This window comes from Argopecten irradians, chromosome 2 (assembly GCF_041381155.1).
Source record: "Argopecten irradians isolate NY chromosome 2, Ai_NY, whole genome shotgun sequence".
NCBI lineage: Eukaryota > Metazoa > Mollusca > Bivalvia > Pectinida > Pectinidae > Argopecten > Argopecten irradians.
The window spans coordinates 33614400-33638097 of NC_091135.1; the positions used below are offsets into that span (position 1 = coordinate 33614400).

The window sequence follows — 23698 nt, forward strand, 5'->3', positions numbered from 1 at the left end:
AAGTTTGCAAAAAAAAAAAAAAAAAAAAAGAAAAAAAACACTAGGGGTACTAATATGGGTTGGGGGCTTATTGGGTCGAATACATTACTACTAATGTGTGCACAAATACACTTTAGTAGCAAGAGTGAAATTCTTTCTTTGGCATCAATGATTTCTCTGTCAATGATCATGTTTGTTCGGAAACCATTGTGCAGTGTTATGTACGAAGCTAAGTATCTGTGACACTGATGTCGGTTTTGTGAATCATGTCAATTATTTGTGCAGGTCAAAGGATTAGTTACTGGGATTGTAGCAAATTTTGTGATCTTATATGAATAGAAAATATCCAAATGTTCATCCATGGCCTTTGTGGATAAGAGAGATAATTGTTTTATAGACACCTGAAGTAAACAACTGAAGGATTGAATGGATTAGATGTTTGTATATAAGCTGGGCTATATTCTAGTAAATGTGAGTTGGGACGTGCTGTGCATGTCAAGCTGTTGTTGGTATAGTTTTAATTCTCCAGAATTTTCACTCCAGGAATTTCTTTAAAACCAGTAAATAATTAAATAGTGATTCAGAAACCTTAAATCCATGATAAACCTTGCTCCCTTCATTGGAGATATCCCCTCCCACTCACCCAATCTCCCCCATCCTAGCCTGCTTACAAATCCATAAACGTACCTTTTTTCATTGCCACCCCTGCCCTATTCTAAATTTATTATAACCGTGCACTCACTATATAGGCTCAACACTATTTATTGCCTGTGTATTCTGCTGCTTCATTGGCTTTTACTTAAACTTTTTAACCCTCTTCCACCCCATGATCCATGAACTACCCTTACTCCCTTCTCTTGTCAATGCTTTTTTTGTCCCCTTGTTCTACCCTCACCTCTAGGAATGCACTCTACTGTTTTCTTGTTTTCCTTTGCCTTGCCAATACGGCTTTGCTTTAATTGTTCATTCCCCTCCCCTACCCCTCTTTACTGTCCCGCCTTGCCTCTAACATCCACAATGATGTTCTGCTTTCTGTTCCACATGACACTGTCTATATTTACCAATCATGATTGTTACGTATTTGTTCACATACAAGATTGATTTATTTCCCAGTATTATAGAGGAGTTTGTTTCACAAGTAAAAACATACACAGTATGTGTATATGGTACTGTATAATATTTGTAGTGTCCAAAATATATACCTACATAATTACATATGTATTGACTGTACTAGATGTATAACTAAATACACCTGTACTTGTAATACCTGTTCAACGCATGTACCTGTATGATATATTACCTGTACAATGTGTGTACTTCTAAAGTATATAATTATGTACATGTAAAACATTATGATAATAATAATACATGTTCATGTTATATACCTGTATATTATTATACCTGTACATTAATGAACGTGCGTACAAATATACCTGTTTAATATTATGCACATTTAATATTCATACCTGTATGATATTATACTAATGAACAATGTATGTAAATTGTTAGTTGTTCCTTTGTATACCTGTTGATTATGTACAATACCTTACCTGTACATTTGTATTACATGTGCTGTGGTACCTTAGTCTTGATACCTTTTTTTTCTCTTTAAAATTACTTGAAGGATTGAAGAATTTATTTCCATTGTTTGTGAGTGATACATTTTATGTCTTAATAAACTTTGCTGTGCAAAGGAAATGCTGAGCAAAAACCGAAGAAAGTCTCTGGTTTTTATTTTGTTTCTATTCGTTAGGTCATCTGACCCCAAAAGTCACGATTACCTATTGCCATCATCGTGCTTTATTTGTAGTTGTGCGCCGTCTATTTTATTTGATTGATTCATTCAAAATCCTTACTTGACAATGCCAAGGGGATCTTTGCTTAATTTTTGCTTAGAATTACTACTCCTTTTCAATGCTAGTGTGGATTACAACAAAATTTATTAACTTTTATTTATTTTCTTCATGACCGTCAAGGCCCTTGGGACTCATGTTATTATGCACTTACTATCATAATTTTTGTTGTTGTAGATATTGTTCATGTGCTTAGTAAAAACTATCGCATTTATGTCTATACTGGGTTTTACTAGTGCCATTGCCTGGCAACTACTATGGGTATCAAATCCTAAACCAAAAGGTAGAGGGCTAGTGGCAGAATGTTGGGACATATTTCATCACGAATAGCTTATGCAGTTATTTACATGAACTGAGGAAATTAGAACTATGGCTAAAATACTCACAGATCCTTCACTTGAGCCTACGACAGTCAAAATACATTTGCGTTATATACCAATGTATCAGATTTAGGAATTTTGACTCACCAGATACTTTCATTATGCTTCCATGAAAAACATGAAATCACATTTTGAACTTCTCAAGTTCTTACCAGTGCGATTTGACTAAAACTTGCCTGAAATGACCCATGATCTCTACTAAGTGTTGTTATTTTTCGGTCCGACCATTGTTATTATTTTTAGATCCAATATGGCCAGCATAATACCATATCCAATTAATGCCCTATACGACTGTTACCAAGGTTGCCAGAAGACCGTAAGGCACATGGGCCTATTGCTTTTCAAATTTGAAGTGGGTTTTTTTTCGGAAAAAAAAGAAGAAAAATAATAATTGAAAAAAAAAATACGAGAGTGAAATTATGATTGAAGACCTTTTATTCAAACTTAAAACGGTAGTAATGATAACGGTAGAACTAGTAAATATCAATCTCGGTCTTTCTCGGTGTAAATTTTGTACAGGGTAAAACTATTTACTTGTATAGTCAAACCATCCTTTATTTAGTTACACATGAACAGAAAGCAACATGTTTTCTTTTGTCTATCAAAGTGCCAGCCAATCGGAGTCCAGCTTTCTGTACAATGGTTTTTAGTTGTTCCAGTGTATATTTACAGCTGAGTCCAGCACCTTCGTGAAGATAAAGATGTTCTCCTTTTTTCATCATCAAGTCGATACCCAAACCAGCTGTGAAATTAAATGTACGTTATCATGTTTAAAGAAAATACCTAAACAGGTAAGGTCTAAAGCGGGTCGTTGTTGTCAACGCAACAAATCAGTTAAATGAGCCGCCATAGTTAACGTTGATTTTCAAAATTGTTACATAATTTACACGTGCTCCATTATCATTATACCCTCATAACCTGAACAAAATAAAAATCTATTCCTTAAATGTTCACAATATAAATGTTCTTACGTCATAATTGCCATTAAAGTTATGTTTGCCATAACTGGGCGAAAATTTTGACGTTCATTTGTTTACTTCAGTAACTATTAAAAACCACAGTTTACATAAATTCAGCTGTGAAAGTGAAAATCATTAAAAGGTTCGGACAAACATGCTTATCTGACTTTGTAAAATTCACACCTATACATTGTAAGTAATTCTCAAGTTGTTGATAACTTTTGGTTGTTAATAACATATTAAAAGTTCTTCTTGATTCGTGATTATGAAAATTACTTCCTACAAATCTTTAAACTTTTCGGATTTTGGTTTGTAAATGTGGGCATTTAAAGGCAATTTCTGGATTTAATATCTGTACCTATTTCTCCTCGGTTTGAGAAGGGCAAACATTGTTTAAATCATAATCCGAGAAAGATAAGAAATGTAATGTTGAAAAGGTACAGGAAAACAGAAAACATTCATTCAGTTGCGTAAATCAAGCCATTGCTTATTTGAATTATCAATAGAATAGACTTACGTATAGGGTACACAACATCTTCCTTAGCCTCGAGGTAAACCCTGACGTAACTCGTGTATTCAGGATCTTTGTTCCGTATGTAATCCAAATGACATGATAACTTGTCTAGGTCGATCATACTGCCTTCCTCCCTGTTCAGTCTTGCAAGTCCATTGTAAAGAAATGTTCGATATATACCTACATGGATAACGAAGATTTGTGTAAAAAGAAGACAAGGTAATGAAATATTATCACCCTCATTGCCGTTTTTTAGACCAAGATGAAATCGATTTGAATTTTTCGAAAATATATGTATATATATTTAATTTCGTAAACAAAACAGCTCAGAAAGAAAAACATAATTACTTAAATCCGTATTGTATGCCTTTAGGATATCCTCTCTACTATGGGTGATATCAGCTGTAAATACCAGTCGGCATTGATCTGTAGTGAAATATTGATTAATATTAGTAATGTAGTATATTGTATATAAACCAAGTAAATTAATGATCTTGTAAAGGATCAAGGATCACTATCTTAACGATGTAAGTTCTTATTTTCTTAGGTTTTTACAGAAACACACAATGGTTTCCCAGGGAAATAAACATATTGTTAATTTCTTTATTATGGCACAATCAAAGAATTCGCACTATCTAAACCATGGAGAGTTTATATTTCATGTTTGTTTTCTTTCCGAGTTTCCAGGTTATCCAAGGATGAAATATGCGTCTGACCATTTGATGGGAAAAGTTTTGAATATTAGTGGATGATTTCTGCTAATTAACATTCAGATCGTCGTGACCAGATATCTCATTCAGGTAAAATTCATATAAAGGACCAGAGAACTTTTGGAAAGCCAATGAACGCATTTAGACTGGTTTTCTTTGCACGACTATTCACTTTAAACTACTCTGTTTGGACACAATCAATTAAAGATGTTCCATCGCAGACAGAGCTTAAACGACACTCATCATTTGAATAATAACTGGTGTTTACTGTGTATATAAGTATGTCTCACTAACACAAAATATAATTTGAAATAATTTATTTTGCTTTTGGTGTATGGACATTTAGTACTTCATTCCAAATAAGTCATAGTGCCACGGAATTTTTTCGAGACGCAATAAATTATTTTTAATATTTTTCATCTTGAAAAATTAGAAGATCAAACTTGTCAATTTTGGCAATAGTTTAAAGTTAGTAACTTTTGTAACTGAAGAAAAATACTGATTCGCCTGCTCTTGTTTTTCATTGAGTAAAATACCATTTGTCAATGGTGGAGCAACTTTAACTATTGCATTTGGAAACAAAAGTTTGTTGCGATATCATGACGTGAACGACAAAACTTCCATCCTCTCAGTTTGTCCAATACATACCTGTCATCATGGTAGAGATCAACCTGAGAGTGCTGATTTGGTCCTCATAAGGCAGGTTGATCATACTTCCTATCCAAAGGATCAGCTTCGCACCCTTTATCTGTCTGTAACAGATCAGACAAAGGAGTGATACGTTTTTTGCGTTCATAATAATTGCTTTCTAGATGATATGGTGAAGTCAGCTTAATATAATGCAGTGCTGTACAACGTGTTTTTGTTCGAGGAGAGATAAACATTCATGGTTCAAAAGATGTTTTCATTTGACATTTTTGCATCTTAGTGCCATTTCTCCGCCATACTAATGAATAAAAACAAATAACCAAAATTTAATTTATTAAAACACAGAAATGAAAGATGATTTGTAGTTATGTATAGATTTGTTATTTTTCCATTTATTACAATAATTGCTGTATTTTCCAAGCCAAAATAAAGAAATAAATTAAAAAAGAAACAACATCATTATAATATTCAAAGATAAAATTAAGAGTTAAGCGAAGTCTACATCACTCAACTGGATATGCGCTTATTTTTGATAAAAGAAAATGATGGTTTGTTCTCCAAAAATAATATCTGACATTCTTCGAAACACATCATACGACTATGAATATAGGGCAAACAGAATTATTATTACATATGATATATTTTCCCTCCCTTTTTCACGACTAGAACATATGATATATGATTATGGCAAGCGTGGATAACTACAAAATTTGGAGGGGTATCACTTTGGGCCGTTTTACGCCCACCCAGTGATAAGCAAAATATTTTGCATGAAGATACCCTAGGGTCCGCTGCATATTGAATGCTAATCAGAATATCCTATTTTTTTCTGCGCTCAAACGATAGAATTCATATTTTCATTGTTTAAGTCCCAACTAATTAAATATTAGAATAATGATAAAATTATTTGAAGTTTGGATTTGATTTTAAATTTGTAAAGTTCAGTTTCGAAAACTGATGAAAAATTAAAGAAGTACGTCCTAGTGAACTAGTTTAGCATTTGTTTCATTTTAGCATTGAAAACTTTAATATTTTTGCTGAAAACAAAGATTTTTCAACGATATGATAGCTTGGAATTGATGTCTGATTGTTATTCCCTGCTTAAGATGATTATATCATTGGGTCACATTGGCTAGGTCACGTGCATATTTAATGAATGGTATCATCTGTCTACGTCTACAAAGCATCTTGTTTCCCATGTTTAAAGCAGGTTTTTAAATTATTTAAGCTTGTTTTATGAGCTGAAATTTCAAACAACGCCTTCACTGAAGGTAGAATGTTAGAATTGCGCATGCTGCCCCACTGTATAATCGTAAAAGGCGATTTTTGATGTCCTTAAAATGATGATGAAGCTACATTAATATATATACACGTGTGGTTTCCATAACAAAAAGTCTTTACGTTAAGTCTAATGTAATATGAATCTATTTCATTGCAAGAAGATACAATATGTACACTGAAGCATATTGTATATGATTGTATTATCAAATTGATTGTAACAGCTATAACATCTATTGCTACAAGATACTGAGTAATAAATAAAAGATCATTCCAGCTGTAAATTACAATAAATGCACTTCAATACGCTAACTTGCTAAATATTTAAAATATACATATCAGAATTTTAAATTGTCTTTAAAATAATTTAACAGCCTTTAAAATGATGATGAAGCCATATTAATATATATGCACGTGTGGTTTCCATAACAAAGAGTCTTTACGTTTAGTCTAATGTATTATGAATCATTTCGTTGCAAGAAAATACAATATGTATGCAATATACTGAAACATATTGTATATGATTGTATTATCAAATTGATTGTAACAGCTATAACATCTATTGCTACAAGATACTGAGTAATAAATTAAAGATTATTCCAGCTGTAAATTACAATAAATGCATATCAATACGCTAACTTGCTAAATATTTAAAATATACATATTAGAATTTTATTGACAAAGCAGTATTTTATGTACATTATATACACATTATATAAGACTTTTATATGTGGCTATCAAGAATAGAGACATGTGAAAGAGTATTTTTCTCTCTTATCTCGACGTTTGATTACAATTTTACTGTTATTACGTTAGCCAACCATCTTGAATATGAAGTTTGAAGAAAACCGCAAGTGAAAATAAAAACTAAAAATTGCGTGATATTTTCAAGGCAAATCCAGTTGTTTGCATTCTTTATAAAACAAGCAGTATAGTTACTGAAAATAACTTTAAAATTCACCGAGAAAATAACAAAAGTGTTTACTCAGTGACGTCACAAAATTGCATTGCATGGGTAGCCATGTAATATAGCTTCAGCGATACGAGTGTATTGCATTGGATAAACCAATATTACACCCGTAGGTATGAGAGAATGTGCTACATAGAGTAAAAAGTAAACCCAGGATTTAAAAATTAAGACTTACAGTGATATGTCTGTGTAGACTTACTTCAATTGTTCTATTCCTTGCACATAATCAGACGCCACAGGGTGAATTGATAGGGAGTCACCATACTCTTCTGTTAATTTTGTAACTACTTTCAACAGAAACTCTAAATAACGAAAACAAATGTAGTTATTTTCTATGAAAATTTGAATATCGGCTAACGTTTTGATGATATCCACACCGAAATATAAATTAATTTGGAACTTTTTATTTAAATTTTCATAAACGATGTAACCATCTATCGTACATTGGTTCTAGTCTAAATTGAATAGCAATACAATTATTTTCGAAACTTTTCACGATCAAGAAAATAATCGGGCATATGAATTAAAATTAGTGTGTCGGATTCACACTCAGTAATAGTGTCCTCATACGTAGACCAAAGTGGACATCAAGTGCCCGACATTATGTTACCGACTGTACTAACTATAACATATAATCATGATTCAATTAAGTGGTATTTAAACGGTAAAGAAAGTAAGTAAATGCAATAAAATGAATTTGGACAATGACATACATATGTTTAAACTACATCATACCTTCTGAAATGTCCAATGGATAAAATGTTAGTTTGTTTTGTCGTTTGATCAGTTCGTCGATAACAAACCGCGTCTTAGAGCAATCTCCACTTCCGAGGTCAACCAAGGTGAAATTGTTGGGAACATCCGGGATGATATCCTACAACATCAAAAGTTATTAAAATGTTTACAGATAATTTAAACTGCTTCTAATATGCATTTTCAATGATTTATTTCTTTTTATTCTGAGACATCAGTCAGAAACTCTAAAGCAAGCTAGAGCTTTGCATTGTCGTTTGGTATGAAAATTTCTAAAGGCGCTGTTCCATAATTTCATTATTCTTCTAATTTCTTTCGTTTCTAAAATTATGTTTATGCTCTCACCCAAAAATGACACAACCCTAAACAGCTTTTGTTCTGGGTATAATCCAGCGTAAACTAAGCAAAACAAAAAACAAAAACAAACTCTGAGACGGTTTTCAAATATTATTTTCAAACAGCCATAATTTCAAAAGCATTTGTCATCGTCATGATATAAATATGACATAGTTGGCACATGTTGCATGGGAACATGGTATTAGAATTGTTTATGCCATATATTGTCTTTAAAATAATGTAACAGCTTGTAATCATATATAATTATTATACTTATTACCACACAAAGACTTAAAATTACGCCTCGGCTATGCTAAATAAAGTTTTGGTCAAGTTTGCTAATATTTATACGGTTATTCTTTTTAATGTTAAAAAGCAAAATCCTGATTTTCTTAAGGAATGATTTTTATTTTTTGTTGTTTACTGGTGTGTAAACTCCATTTTTTGTACAGATATTTTAAATGACGCGCGTCAGCGCGTCATGTTGAAATATCTGTACAAAAAATGCAGTTTACACACCAATAAACAACAAAAAATTAAAAACATTCCATATATTTACATTTCGACCGACTATTTCATTTAAATTAAGTGTTCCGGTGAAATAAAACTTCGTTTTTCCAACGTTATACGATTGATGGAACAGCTGAGTAATTGATGGAATCGCGAAACAGCTGGCTCCAATTTGGCGGGGAAATGTGTCAAGTTCCGGGAGTAAATAAAATATAGTTCCACAATAACTTAAGCGTTTTTAATCCATTTATTCCATATGTTTTCATTTTTTATGTTTTTAATATTAACAAAATACTTTCCATTGCATTCAAACTGATGTTGATATCGAACCTTTGTCATGGCATATATTGTGGCCTAACCGGATGCGCATTCACATAAGGGCGGAAGTCAGTGTTTCGGTTTGTGTTCTTGTGCAGCGGCCCCTCTGCGTTTACGCAAGTGTAAACGATTGCCCGGTTAGTAAGGTTATATAGGAAGGTGAAAACGGAAATGTAAATATTGAAAGATAACCAGCCAGCTAATACTCATATTTTTTTCTTTTCGTTCGACTTTTTTCCATAAGTGCTGGGCCTATATTAAAAAGGTAATAAAATAGTCTGACCACAGCATGAGAGACTACGCAATATGATGGTTATGTATCATTGCAGGTGCAGTTGATAAATATAAACACCATAAATATGCATACATAATAAAAATATGGACATTTTGTCAAGTTTCGTCATTGTTTGCTAAGGTTTTCATACAGAAACCATAGAGTGGATCCTTGCAGAATTTAGATTTCTTCTATATATCTGAAATGCCCACATATTTTACTATTTTATGAAACGTGTATAAGAAGTTTTTATATTTTGTGAATAGTCATTAAATCTCATATAAAATGGACAAAAATTAAGAAAATATGTTTTCCAGCTACTATCTCTATCTAAAATTATAATGTCGGCTAATGCTGTATTACGTGGCTACCCACGCAGTACAACCTCCTGATGTCGCCGCGTCAACAAGATTATTACTTTCTCGGTGTGGCTGGTTTTACTGTAATGCTGTATAGCATATTGCGTTAAACATATAATGCAATGACGTTTGGAGAATCGACAAATAGTCTTGGTTTTCTTAGAACTTATTCAAGCAGATTTCACAGTAGCGGGATATTTATGTATGATAATGTAATATAAACGTTGAAGTGATCAAGAAAAGTACTCTTTTGCATAATAGTATACATTGAATATGAAGAATAGGGATATTCTACCTCCGGGATAAAAAAAATGCTGCAAATGCAAAACTTCACAGGGGCAAAGTTACTGGATGTCAGGCGGGTAATGTGGTTATCAAATTTGAAATAATGTTGCATTTTGTTGTTAAACAATCGTTCATGTTATTGATTTTGTTACTCCCTCCAACATCACAGATGTTAAATATCTAAATATTGTAGTCATAGCATTCAAAATAATTTCATAACATCCTAGATACTTCAGGGGTTCTGATCACATGCGTTCTGTTGCCTCCAATTTTACTATGAGATAATACAGGGGAGATCGTAAGTATCAGTAATAAGAACAATAAAATGTCCCTTTTGTGACATTTATTATAAACTTATTTTAAAAATGAACGAAGAGTAACAAGTTACCTTCAATTTTTGTGATGTATGACGTACCTGTACGCTGTGTTGTAGAAACGATATTTGACTTCGTGTTAGATAATAATTGTGATAGCAGTCAACCATTTCCTGATGAATTTGTGATCCGACCTCGTCATAGTTATACCAACAGGGAATATATTTTCGACTTGACTTCAGTCCAGTCACCAATTTTAACCTTAGCTCCTCTGTCATTGTGGCTACGAAAAGCTATTGACGAAATTATCAACATTCACTTTTCTCTACACATCAGTGCATAATGGTAAGATTGTATAGCCTAAAGCAATAAGATGCTTTCATGTGTGGAACGCCGCTTTATACAACAAATCCATATAATATATTATGTTTTATTCCAAAGTATGTAAAATTATGAAGATTTTAGATTATTGAATATGCATGGTTATAAAATGTTAATTAGTCACATAATAAATATATTGCACGTGAATCTATCAAAATATACAACATTGTGTTTGCCACGATGCATTACATGCTAATATTGAAATTAAAACAACACGACAACGCATTGTTTTGAAAACAAAAAACAAGGAATCAATACTCGTGTCTATGTGTGTAATTGACGAACATATGTCAGTGTTAGAATTATGGTTTTTGCTCTTCCCAATGACCTATTAGACATCTTTCATTTTTCCCGACACGGAGTACGGACACCGACACTGACACGGCCTTCCAAAATTCGCGGCTTGTCTCAAAAAACAAATTTAACAAATTGAATTCGCCTTACTTTTTCATGTTCATTCCATGTTTATCCGAACATATATATATTTAGAATAGAATAACGATTATAATTTAATGGAGATAACTCAATCAGGTACCAATTTAGCATAAATTTCCGTGATTTTACTTACTTTTACTATCAAAAATCGTGTTGTGGCGCATCGATATCTTTCGAATAATAATTCAGTTTGGCCAATGACTGTGCCGCTTTTAAAATTCTCCGCGAAAATGTTCTGTATTAGGAAGTCATAATACTTGACGTACAATTCTTTCGGTCGATTTAACAAATAGAATTGAGTGTAACATATGAAATTAATATATAAGGAAATGAGAAAAAAAAACAAACAAAAAAAAAAACACAAATACGTACAAGTAGCTACATGTATCTATTTATCCATAATGCATTGCGTAACTCGTCCAATCGTCTAAATGGAATGTCCGCAAATGGTAACCTTTAATATGTATTTATTATGCGAAAGCACGTGTTACGTGTTCAATTATTTCTTTTCATTTCGGGTAAGTCATTAAATAATTAATTAATATAATTATAATCAAGAATGTCAAAAATCGTGAGGACTTTTGCCCTCATTACGTTTTATCTTCCTAAGCCACTGATAAATTTCACCTTTGAAAATTTATGTATTTAAAGTAAACAAATAAGATATATCAGAAATTGTTACCGGCCATGCACTGTCACTATTGATACACAGGCTTTCGACTCTGTAGATATACGGACATCTCTATATGCTTAATACTGGGTACACATATAGAGGTCGTCTGTATATCAATTGTCAAAAGCCTGTGTATCAAATGAAAACTATACGATATCGGTGTGGATCGGTCAAGCATGACACAGGTAGGTCAGCTTGAAATCACGGGCATAGAGACAGGACAGTGCTGTAACAGACGACTATTTTAAGGTGCGAAACAAGCATATCGTATCAAAAATGCATAATGAATAAACTTAAACAATGAACACAATTAACAAATTTGAAAGTAATCACACATTTAAAAAAAAGTATTATAGAACTTGCAAGTAGTATTCAATTTATTTCAAAATATTAAGAACGTACATATTTGTATATATCATCTACGTCCTTGAAGTATATCAACAAAAATGTACCGAATTATACCTGAAGTATGTTTTAAAGACACGAAATTTGATTGCATCCCCTGATTTTAAGCAGAGCCAATCGAATGACCAGATGTTGTATAATGAATATTTATATATAGTACCGTCTATATTAATTGAGTTTACTTCAGTGTAACCTGACATTATAGAATGAAAGAAAATGATACCATTTAAACTAAAAACTACTTCCAGTAATAATGTCTAACTTTAAAAGATATGACACGACAAGAATATTCTATTTATAACGTATTTGTTACAATTTTGCTTATTTTACATTTCGTGACGGCCCCCAAATTTCGGAAGTCCGTGTCGGTGTCGGTGTCCCTTCTCCGTGTCGGGCAAAATGGGAGATGTCTGTAAAGACGTATCCCTTCATTTATAATTGACGTACACATGTCAATGTTAGAATTATGGTTTGTGCCCTTCCAAATGACCTCTTAAGACGTCCCACATCATTCAACACATCTGACTAGAATGATATAGGTTATGTACTATAAAACTACTGATCCATGTTATCTATCCATTTGGCCTAAATAACAATAACAACCACAAATACCATGAACATTTCTACACTATATTACAATACTACAGTATAGTTATCAAAGACTCATGAACAGCAAATCACAAGTCCTATTGATTCTCTTCTTTGGTGTACACTTAGTACGCAACTCCTTAAATATGATACACATTTTATTGTTTTTCATTTATTGTGAATCGAAGTAAATAAAAATTACATAATTAAGCTGCATTAGAAATATATATTTGTACTTTTAGGGCAATTGACACTCGAAAGTTTGTCCTTTTGTAATTTTGACGAATTGCATCGGTAAACGGACAGAGCAAACATTGAACAACAGTAGTTTTTCCTCTGATTAAAATTAAATATAATGTTTAACCTTGCATTTTTTGTGATTTTTTTCCGGATCATTTCAATATAAAAAATCCCCATTTAAGAAAATAAAGGGGTTCGCATGTAAAAAAAACAACCCACTGTTATATTGCCAATGATGTCAAGTTGCCTCATTTGTACGATGTTTCATTAAAATTATTACTTATTTGGTGAAAAGTGAGACAGGTATTAGAATGTATAGATGTCTACTTTTTCGTTTTACTTCAACAAGTGATCTCACGAAAACAACTGGTTAAAGTTTTAAATGTAAGTATCATTATAATGCATCATCATCATCATCATCATCATAATCATCATCATCATCATCATCATCATCAATCATTATCATCATCATCATCATCATCACAATTATCTTCATCATCATCATCATCATCACCATCATCATCATCATTAAAATCGCCCTCAACCTTAAAATGGTCTGACACCTGGTACATCTTATCTGTTTCATTCCGCGAGTAAGTATATGTACCTAGGCTACGTTTAAAAAACTGAAGCCGAACCAGATTACTTGTACAGTGATATTGATTGAAACACTTTTGAAATCGGATCACATTTATTGCACTTTATGTTGTTGAAATGATACCCGGTTTTCACTTGATTCTATAACGGACACTCCCACACTTTGTTTGACAATTTGTCTTTTGACTTTTTCATTGAGATCCAAATACATGCTGTAAAATATCCCACACATATAAGTGAGGGGCTGAGGAACGCATTTCATTTAATAATCATCTGCAGTAGACTAAAAAGGAACTCTTCTTATGATAATAAAAGTGATATGAGTGTACTCTAAATTAAAAGCGAAATTACAGATATTTGTGTTAGATCTACATCTCTTCTGCGATCTATCCAAATTTTATTCTTAATCCTTATGATTTAATTTACTAATTTCTTTAATATTCCGAATTCATTCTTTCTATTTTTCTTTGAATCATGACGTATAATGACGCTATTTTTCCACACATCTTTTAACAAGTTTTAATGTTATAAAATGGTTACATTCATCATTGAGACAATTAAAAGAAAAAAAAAGCTCAAGGACACAAAGGTTAAATATTTACTTCATGGTAATGAATATGTAAAATAATATATTAAATAAAAGTATAGATAATATGCTTGACGAGTCAATTATATTTTGATGACTATTTCTAAATATAATTAACTTTGCATATGTATAATAAGTGCATACTTATAATTCTGGCCTTTTTATATACCAGGTACCATAAGGAAAAGGGGTCTCTTACAGAACTTATTGAACCCAACGCAGCCCTTTTGAATCAACATCCACCTATTTTTGTAGCACAACTTACTAAACCTTTTAGCACACAAAAATAGCATTTAAAGGTTTTATGTACTTGATTGAGGGTTAGACGTGTAGGTATTTATTTTGTTGCACACTGACAGAAAGCAACATGCTTATCTGTGTCCTTGAAAGATCCAATCATGCGGAGTCCAGCTTTCTCGACAATGGTCTGTAGCTGTTCCAGTGTATATTTACAGCTGAGCCCCTCACCTTCGTGAAAGAAAAGTTGCTCTCCCTTCGCCATCACCAAATCAATCCCCAAACCAGCTGTTAATACGTGAACAAATTCGTTTAAAAAAAATGTGAGTTTTAATTTATTATTAATCAGATGTAATTTTTCATTTAAAAATGCCTTTTTACTAAGAGTAGTGATTTTTTGTTTAGATACATCTAATGCCTTGTAGAGTAAGATTATAAGACTCTTTCAGATGTCGATAGGAGGGATAGGGATATTCTATCACAGAGTCACAAAATGTTGCAAAACCCGAGGCTTGCCGAGGGTTTTATAATATTTTGTGATCCCGAGGATAGAATATCCCTATCCTTCATATGAACATATGGAAGAGTATTTTTCTCTCATAACTTGACGTTTTATTGCAATTTTACTAACTATAATTTTTCCGCAGTTTTGAAATAAATTCGGGAAAAACGCGACTGCAAGCCAATTCTCCATACATGAAAATATACGTGATATTTTCAATACAAATCACGTTGTTTGTATCTTTTAAAGTTGATCCAGCCTAAAATTGTTAAAATCTCAACGAGAAAAAACATTTTGTTGACTCTGTGACGTCACGAGGATTTATTGCATTTGTAGCCATGCAATACAGCTTCAGGCGACATGAGTGCATTGCCTGGACCGGCCAGTATTACACGTGTAGGTATGAGAGAATAATTGGTCGTAACGACTTGTGGCTTGAACAATGAAGACAATTATTATCAATATATTGGGAATTATTGGAAAAATATCGAAAATAAAAAATGAAGCTTTCTTGTGGTTGGGATAAAATCAGACTTACGTATAGTGAACTGGATATCCTCCTTTGCCACGACATATGATGTCACATAACTCATGTATTGAGGATTTGTGTTCCGTACAAAATCCAAGTGATACGAGAACTTGTCTAGATTAATCATACTGCCTTCCTCTCTGTTCAGCCTTGTAACTCCATATTGATAAAATGTTCTCTTAACACCTGCATGAAAAAGTGCAGATGAAATGAAATCTCGGAATGTTTAGAAACAATGTCGATTTTCCTCAGAGAACTCGTGTGTCCATAATGATTTGATATTTGATATTAACTTAATTTTAATTAATTATTTCTTTCAATAACAAAGAAACAGGATTTGGAAACAAGTTTAAAACTTATATTAATCCACATCCGTTATTCACAGTGATTTGCCGTTTAATATAGCCCCTCAAGTGTTGTTTTGCAACTTTCTAAAAACTGCAATTAATAAAAATTGAAATATAACTCTTATTTGCAATATTTGTTTTATTATGTTGTTTGCATGTCATGCATTTAATATTATATAAGCAAAGTATAAGTAATGAAACAAATATAAGATGCCTTATTGTCTTTTCAGCTGAAATAAATTATTTCGTCTAGGAAATTTCTTTTTATTGAAGAAGATACAAAATATTCGGGATTAGAGTTTCAACTGCAAAAATCATATTTCAAATTTTCTTAATAGCCCCTGGTCCAATTTGCCATAGGTAAAGTGCCTTTGCCGTTTGACTAAAATGAATAAATCATAGAAATTTAACCATAACAAATAACGCATCAGTAATGCTAATGTTAGTGGGTTTCTTTGTTATCGAGAGTCTCTTTAAATTTTATTTATGTCACTTAAATATGATCCACCGCTGAGATAGTATAAACGACTCCCATCATTTCACAATAATTGACGTTTACTTGCGTAAATATATGTCTAACTAACTCAATAATTGACTTTTCTTTTGGTGGATGCACAATCAGTACTTCATTCCATATAGGTCATAATGTCGTGGATATTTTTCGGGACACAATTAATTATTTTTAATATTTTTATCTTGAAGTAAAATAAGATGCTCAAACTTTTCAATGTTGGTAATGGAATTAATAAGTAACTTTTGCAACAGAAGAAAAATACTAATTCGTCTGCAACTGTTTTTATAAAGAAAAACTAACAATCGTTAGCGGTATACCATCTTGAAAAGTCTAATCTACTATAAAGGATAGTCATTTATTGAATCAAACCACGGATATCTCATTCTTGTTTTTGAAGGGTGTTCGTTAAAGCGAAAGTATACACTTAAATGTACCGCCGTATCTTGTCGTCGATCTTATCATAAAGTATATATTCTCACAATAGCTGAACGCGATGGAGCGATTAAAGTTAATTCTTTCATGGTCCTTATTTTTTTGCGATATATAAATTGATCAGATATTGATAATGTTTTATTATTATTTACTACGCCTTGCATTTGCTCAGGTTGGCGTAATTATGGTTTAAATATCTTAAAGTATTTTCCTAAAATATTAACTAAACAATGCTCAGAAAAAAACTCATGTCATGTTTATACACGAACTAATAGCCTATTACCTCTCCGTAAACATAAATTAGAGGTTTCTTTTAAATACAACCATATCATAAGAAAATTTTATATCGAGATGGTGAGACTACAACATCAAACGCAAATACAAGATTCCCTGCGTAATATATGTTTACAATTGGTGATTCGCATCGCTGTTTTGCCGTCTTGAGCAATGATAACCAACTAACGCGCGATCATTAGGACGACGTACAGAAACATAATACGACCCGCGTTGTGAAATTAACATTTGATTTATTTAAATCCAATTGTCCTAAAGGTGAAGAGAAGTGTAGTGTTAACGATAAGCTAATAATTTTTGTATCTCTACAATATCACCTCATTTGATATTCCCATAGAAAATACAATTACCTGCATCGTCATTGTAGGCCTTAAGGAAGACATCTCTACTCTCGGTGATGTCAGCAGTAAACACCAGTCGACACTGGTCTGCAAAAAAAATCAAAATTCAAAGGTACTCCGTATTTGCATATTACAGAGTTGTATGCCCTTGCGGATAGGTAATAATTGTGAAATCACGTAGTCTATTTGCGAGCGTAACGTCATACTTTTCGAAGAAAACGGCGTGAATTACGCTCACAAAATAAAGACATTCGATAGCTGGTCGGAAGGGGGTAACTCTAAAATAAGACGGTTCAAAATTGGGTCGTAGGCAAAATTCAATGGTAGTTGTAACACGTCCTTTCAGAGCAATTCCATGTTTGTACGGAAGCATACGGAAACTTAACATGACAACATAAAGTACAATATTTATCTTCTTCAGTGGTACAAAGATGATCCTTTGGGTCATTATCACAAAACCATAGATTAAATTTCGCAAACTGAGCAATATTTCTTTTCCTAGGTGACCCCAAATCTTCTCGGTATTTGCGGTCATTTCACCTGTCATCATAGTAGATATCAGTCTCAGAGTGCTGATTTGGTCCTCATAAGGCAGGTTGATCATACTACCTATCCAAAGGATCAGCTTCGCACCCTTTACCTGTCTGTAAAACAAGGTGAAAAAGGAAAACTAAAAAAGGATATGTTTCAGATTGACGATGACACCAAAAAATAAAAAAGGATTTGTTTCAGATTGACGATGACACCAAAAAATAAAAAAGGATTTGTTTCAGTTTGACGATGACATAAAAAAAAATATTTCAGATTGACTTTGACAACAAAAAAATTAAAAAAGATATGTCACAGATTGACTATGACAACAAAAAATACAAAAAAGATATGTTTCAGGTTGACAAAAAAAAGGATATGTTTCATATTGACGATGACGCTTTTTTGCTGGATTTAATCTTAATTAATTGTGAAATGTTTGTCGAATACGGAAGCCTGTTAAGGTCACATGAAAAAATATGTCGTTATGAAGACTTTGTATGTCGTATTAACGACTTAATATCTCGTAATAACGACTAACCTATGTCGTTATAACGACTTAGTATGTCATAAAAACGACATAGTATTTCGTAATACCGACTTAGTATCTCGTAATAACGACTTAACTATGTCGCAATAACGACTTAGTATGTCGTAATTACGACATAGTATCTCGTAATAACGACATAGTATCTCGTAATAACGACATAGTATCTCGTTATAACGACATAGCTAAGTCGTTATTACGAAATACAAATAGCTAAGTCGTTATTAAGACATAGGTAAGTCGTTGAAACGACATAGCTAAGTCGTTATAACGAGATACTAAGTCGTTATTACGACATCCTAAGTCATTATAACGACATAATTTTTTTCAATGTGACCTTAACAGGCTTCCGTAGTATGGGGGCTTACTTCAATTGATTAATTCCTTGGACGTAATCAGAAGCTACAGGAAAAACTGCTAGTGAGTCGCCATATTCCTCTCTCAACTTTGCTGCTGCTTTTAACAGGAAATCTGCCAAGTAGAAAGAAAACAGCCTTCATGTATTATAAACATTCTAACTAAAAATATAAGCATGTAATTGCAGCTAGAATCAATTATAGATGCAGGCAATTAATTAAACTTAATGTAGCGATTAAAGCATTTAAATTTTGACAGGCTCATCTCTAATTTCTTTATATTTTTGTTCCCTACAAAAACATACAAATACACAATAATTAAGAAACAGAGAATGGAAAGGCCTTCAGCTTTTTTATGTTTCATTTACCATTATTATATATATAATTGAATTGCTCATTAACCAGCATATGAACAAAATGGCAAAAACTGTTCATACTTTTCATTACTATAAGTTTTTATGGCTTATTGAATTTATTTTAATATCGTTTTAGAATATTGTAAAATTATGTTATTTATCACAGACTCTTCACTTAAAAGCATATAAGTACGATTATTTGATATAGTTATACTTTTTTTTATAATTTTATGGTAATTTAAAAAAAAAGTTGAAATATATCACCTTATCAATAACAACATACCTCCTGAAATGTCCAAGGGATAAAATGTCAGTGTGCTTTGTCGTTTGATCAGTTCGTCGATAACAAACCGCGTCTTAGAGCAGTCACCGCTACCGAGGTCAACCAAGGTCAAACCATTCGGAACATCCGGGATGATATCCTATAACATCAAAAACAAAAATATGACAGTATCAAATCAGAAGAATTGTACACAAGAAGAGTATATACATGTGTCAAATATGTTAACTATTGTTAACCTTACGATGGTCATTCAATTCAATCTTACACACTGACAGCTTCAGTTTGCTGCCGCCATTTTTTTATACATATGGGTTGTGCGTTGCTCCGGTACTGTTCTCCCCAGTAAATATATATTTAAATAATGCAAATGCATAACAGGAGTAATTAAACATTTTTTTTATTTTTTTTAATAATAATAATAACACTTTGAAAAAAAGTCAAAATATCCACCAAGGCGAAGATAACCACAAGGAATCATGACGTCACATAACGTCAACAAATGGCGCGAAATCAAAGGCCTTGAATGGACACAGAGAAATCCGAATCTTCGAGTTCATTTGTTTGAGTTTATGCTAGACAATTATTACATTATATATTTCTATAGTTTAAAGTGCGTCCTTTTATTTCTAAATTATGTCTTAAGCATTGATGTCACAATTTTTTTAATTTCATCGGGGTATGAAAAATTGTTTGCAAACTCTATTGTGACGTCACGATAACGTCGGGGTTTCGCGCCACTCTCGGATTTTTTTCATAGTGGTATGCAAAAATAATATTGGCCAATCAGAAAGCTGGATTTGGTATGAAAACAAAGAAAAATTAATTATTTCTACATGAAATAGAAAATTAAATAAATAAGTACAGCTTCGCTATTCCTATGCCGTGCATAATTCATATTAAAACATCTGGCTGCGTCCTTTTAGGTCTTGCCTTCAGTTTTGATTTAAACATATTTCATTGCTTATAACAAACACACAAGTTATGACAACTTCAGTCATATTACAATCATAACAAGCGTACTGGTATACATTTGTAAATAAAACCGCAGCAAAATTAAAATAGAAACGGACTATAAATGCCACCGGGCCTGCAGCTGATCTAGTAAGGAGGGGGTAACCCGTCCCGCCGACTCTCCGTTACATTCGTTTCGTATTAAATTAAATCCGTCGTTTTATTTCAAAGTTAAAAAATAGCAGACCTTTTTAGTAGTACAATATGTACCTATTAATAGATCGTAATGGAAATGTACTTTGTATGTTTAAAACTACTACGTTAATTCTATGTTTATATTGATTTTGAGTATGATGAAATTTCGTTTCTGAAAAATATTTTAAGTCTGCCATCTTCCAATGTTGATTATGTATATATGTAATATTGTTGGAGAGGGCTTGATATAAGTTGAAATAACTTGTGCCCAATCCTTTTGTTCCAATAAAATATGTTTAAACTAAATAGATCGTAACAAATATTCGGATGCATGCGCAATTTTACACCTTGATGATGATCATAACAAGGAATTTTGAAACGGAGTATATAATATAACCTGTCGTGTTTAATTTACAGTGCGTTAAAACAGTCCATCCATGACGGTTGTTTTCTTAGGGAATTATTCGTTGCAAAAGTTTAAAGTTTAAAATGTTTTTTAATAAAGCCAAACTCAAATTGTAGTCTTTTGATATCGCTTTATATGAAAATTTATAATATATTCATAATCTAATTATGGTATTCACATAAACTCTATCAATCCCTATTGTCGAAATCAAGGTGCGTAATGATATTTCAAGTATATGATGGGGAAATTGTCATTTCTAGGTACATGTATACTTTGAAGGTTTTACGTGATACAGGAGTGACAAAAGAAGTGAAAAAGCATAGAAGGGAAATGATTAAGCTATTTTAAAGACATTGAATTAAGACACCAACTCGCCTGGGATCCATTATCGATAGTATACCCACGTCTACACTGGATATGGGTGAGGCCTGAAAATAGGTCGTAGTGCAGTAGATTGTACACTGCGGTTACCGAGGGCGCGGTCCAGTTTTTTTATATATTGAAACGTCCCATAATTTATATGCAATGTATAATACATAATCAGATCACAGGTCCCAATCGTTCCACATGGAGATCTAAAAAATATTTCTGTGTCAAGTTATTCATTGAATAGGTGAAGTTAAATCTGTTCTGATCTGAAATGACCACTACGTTTCCGAAGCAAAAACAAAATCTTATTATAACATTATAAAATTGCATATTGATGGACAAAGATGAGTATTTCTGTTGTTTTCGAGTCTGCGAAATTGATAACCAGCTAATGCGTGGCAATTAGAATAACGGCGAGGAACGTAAGACGATCTCTGTTATGAAAATTATTTTAATTAAATTGTTTAGAAGGCTACGACAATTGTAGTATATACGATAAAAAAAGTCTCCAGCGCAAGCCATTTGCTGCATGTGCAGTGTGAAAGACAAATTGCGCACCAGATTATATGATTTCTGACGTACCTGAACTCTGTGTTGTAGAAACGATATTTGACTTCTTGTTAAATAATAATCCTGATTTAGCACTCCGCTCTCCTGTTGAAGTGTTGATCCTTGATCGTCGTAGTTGTACCAACATGGAATATACTTTGGACTTGAGTTCAGTCCTGCCACTAACATCTGCTTTACCTCGTCTTCCATGTTGCTATCAAATATTTGATAAAAACTCGACTCCTGTGGTCGGCACAATCTTGTCTTTTATACCTCCGGGTGAAATACTGGTTTATCCGATTCAAGACATTCACGCCGACTGAGGCTGTATTGCATGGCTACGCATGCAATACTATAAGACTCTTTCATATGTGGATATGAAGGATAGGGATACTCTACCCGAGGGTCACAAAATGTAGTAAAACCCGAGGCTTGCCGAGGGTTTTGCAACATTTTGTGATCCCGAGGGTAGAATATCCCTATCCTTCATATCCACTTATGAAAGAGTATTTTTCTTTCATACCCCGACGTTTTATTGCAATTTTACAACTATAATATCCCGTAATTTGAAATAAATTCGAAGAAATTCACAACTGGAAGTCAATTTTTCATACATGAAAAATTACGTGATATTTTCAACACAAATTCCGTAATTTGCATCTTTTTATAGTAAAACCAGTCATATTTGTGAAAAAATGTTAAAATTTTACCAAGGAAATAGAGATTTTGTTGACTCCCTGACGTCACGAAGCTTTATTGCATGGGTAGCCATGCAATACAGCCTCAGGCGACATGAGTGTATTGCCCTGGACCAGCCAGTATTACACCCAGAGGTATGAAAGAAAACATCATGATGTTACTATTATTGTCCTGGAAAAAATTACAGTTTTTTTATAAAAAAAATATTCAATAGACATGTAAATAAATAATAATAATTTCCTTTTAAAGAAGGCCTCTCACACCAATTTCCATATTTAAATAAATTATTCTAATCTTGCAATCAAATTTCAACCTGTTTCACATTAGTTACAGATATATTCATCATTTACTATGTAAAGGTTATTTTCATAAATTTGACAGGTTTTACTGCAAACAATGGGATTTATGTTTAAAAGATGACTCAAATTTCATGAATAACTTGCAGTCGCAGATTTCTTCTATCTTTATTCAAAACAATAATTGTAAAATTGTTATTGATACGTTGAGGTTTGAAAGAAAAATACTCGTTCGTATGGTATGAAGGATATAGATAGTCTATCTGAGGGTTACAGAATGTTGTAAAACTCGATTTTTGTCGAGGGTTTTACAATAAATATTATATCGGTCATGTGATAATCTTTTGGTTTTGGTTTACTGCGGCCGGTGCCTTTGTAGCGTTGAAACTGTACCCCCATTGAAAACTGGCCCTTATAAGGCTATTAAACAGCAAATATTCGTTAACAACTCAAGCCAACCTGCTATCGCCTCGTAAAGTATGTGTTTGGTCTTTATATGGTATGTGTACAATAATGAAATGATAGTAAACAAAAAACGATAATTTCCTACACGTATTAGTATCATTCATTATGAATGAACGCCTTCCCAAAACCCCTATGTATATAACAAGATTCAGTCCAT

At 32.6% G+C, this 23698-nt stretch overlaps 1 protein-coding gene across 3 annotated transcripts; it reads right to left on the bottom strand.

Moving 5' to 3' along the window:
* Positions 1-2590: 2590 nt before the first annotated feature.
* LOC138316971 (histidine N-alpha-methyltransferase-like) lies at positions 2591-22428 on the bottom strand. 3 transcript variants are annotated; one of them, XM_069258606.1, is made up of 7 exons: positions 15623-15793; positions 8027-8165; positions 7491-7593; positions 5044-5147; positions 4034-4111; positions 3689-3865; positions 2591-2954 (listed from the first exon to the last, which is right to left on the bottom strand). In XM_069258606.1, the coding sequence occupies exons 1-7, from the start codon at positions 15656-15658 to the stop codon at positions 2767-2769; spliced, it is 825 nt and encodes a 274-aa protein (XP_069114707.1). In that variant the 5' UTR covers positions 15659-15793; the 3' UTR covers positions 2591-2766. The 3 variants fall into 3 exon arrangements, with proteins under 3 accessions (XP_069114707.1, XP_069114706.1, XP_069114705.1); XM_069258605.1 differs by lacking the exon at positions 15623-15793 and adding an exon at positions 10542-10735; XM_069258604.1 differs by lacking the exons at positions 2591-2954; positions 3689-3865; positions 4034-4111; ... (1 more) ...; positions 7491-7593; positions 8027-8165 and adding exons at positions 14394-14870; positions 17551-17628; positions 18082-18185; ... (1 more) ...; positions 19612-19750; positions 22115-22428 and having other exon boundaries at positions 15623-15799.
* Positions 22429-23698: the final 1270 nt, after the last annotated feature.

Bases quoted from the DNA above. Each gene is read 5' to 3' on its own strand.
- LOC138316971 (XM_069258605.1), bottom strand. From the start codon at position 10,718: ATGACAGAGGAGCTAAGGTTAAAATTGGTGACTGGACTGAAGTCAAGT. The intron at 7,594-8,026 runs GTATGATGTAGT...TTCGTTATTTAG, and splicing joins TCCATTGGACATTTCAGAAG to AGTTTCTGTTGAAAGTAGTT. The intron at 2,955-3,688 runs GTAAGTCTATTC...TTAATTTCACAG, and splicing joins AGATGTTGTGTACCCTATAC to CTGGTTTGGGTATCGACTTG.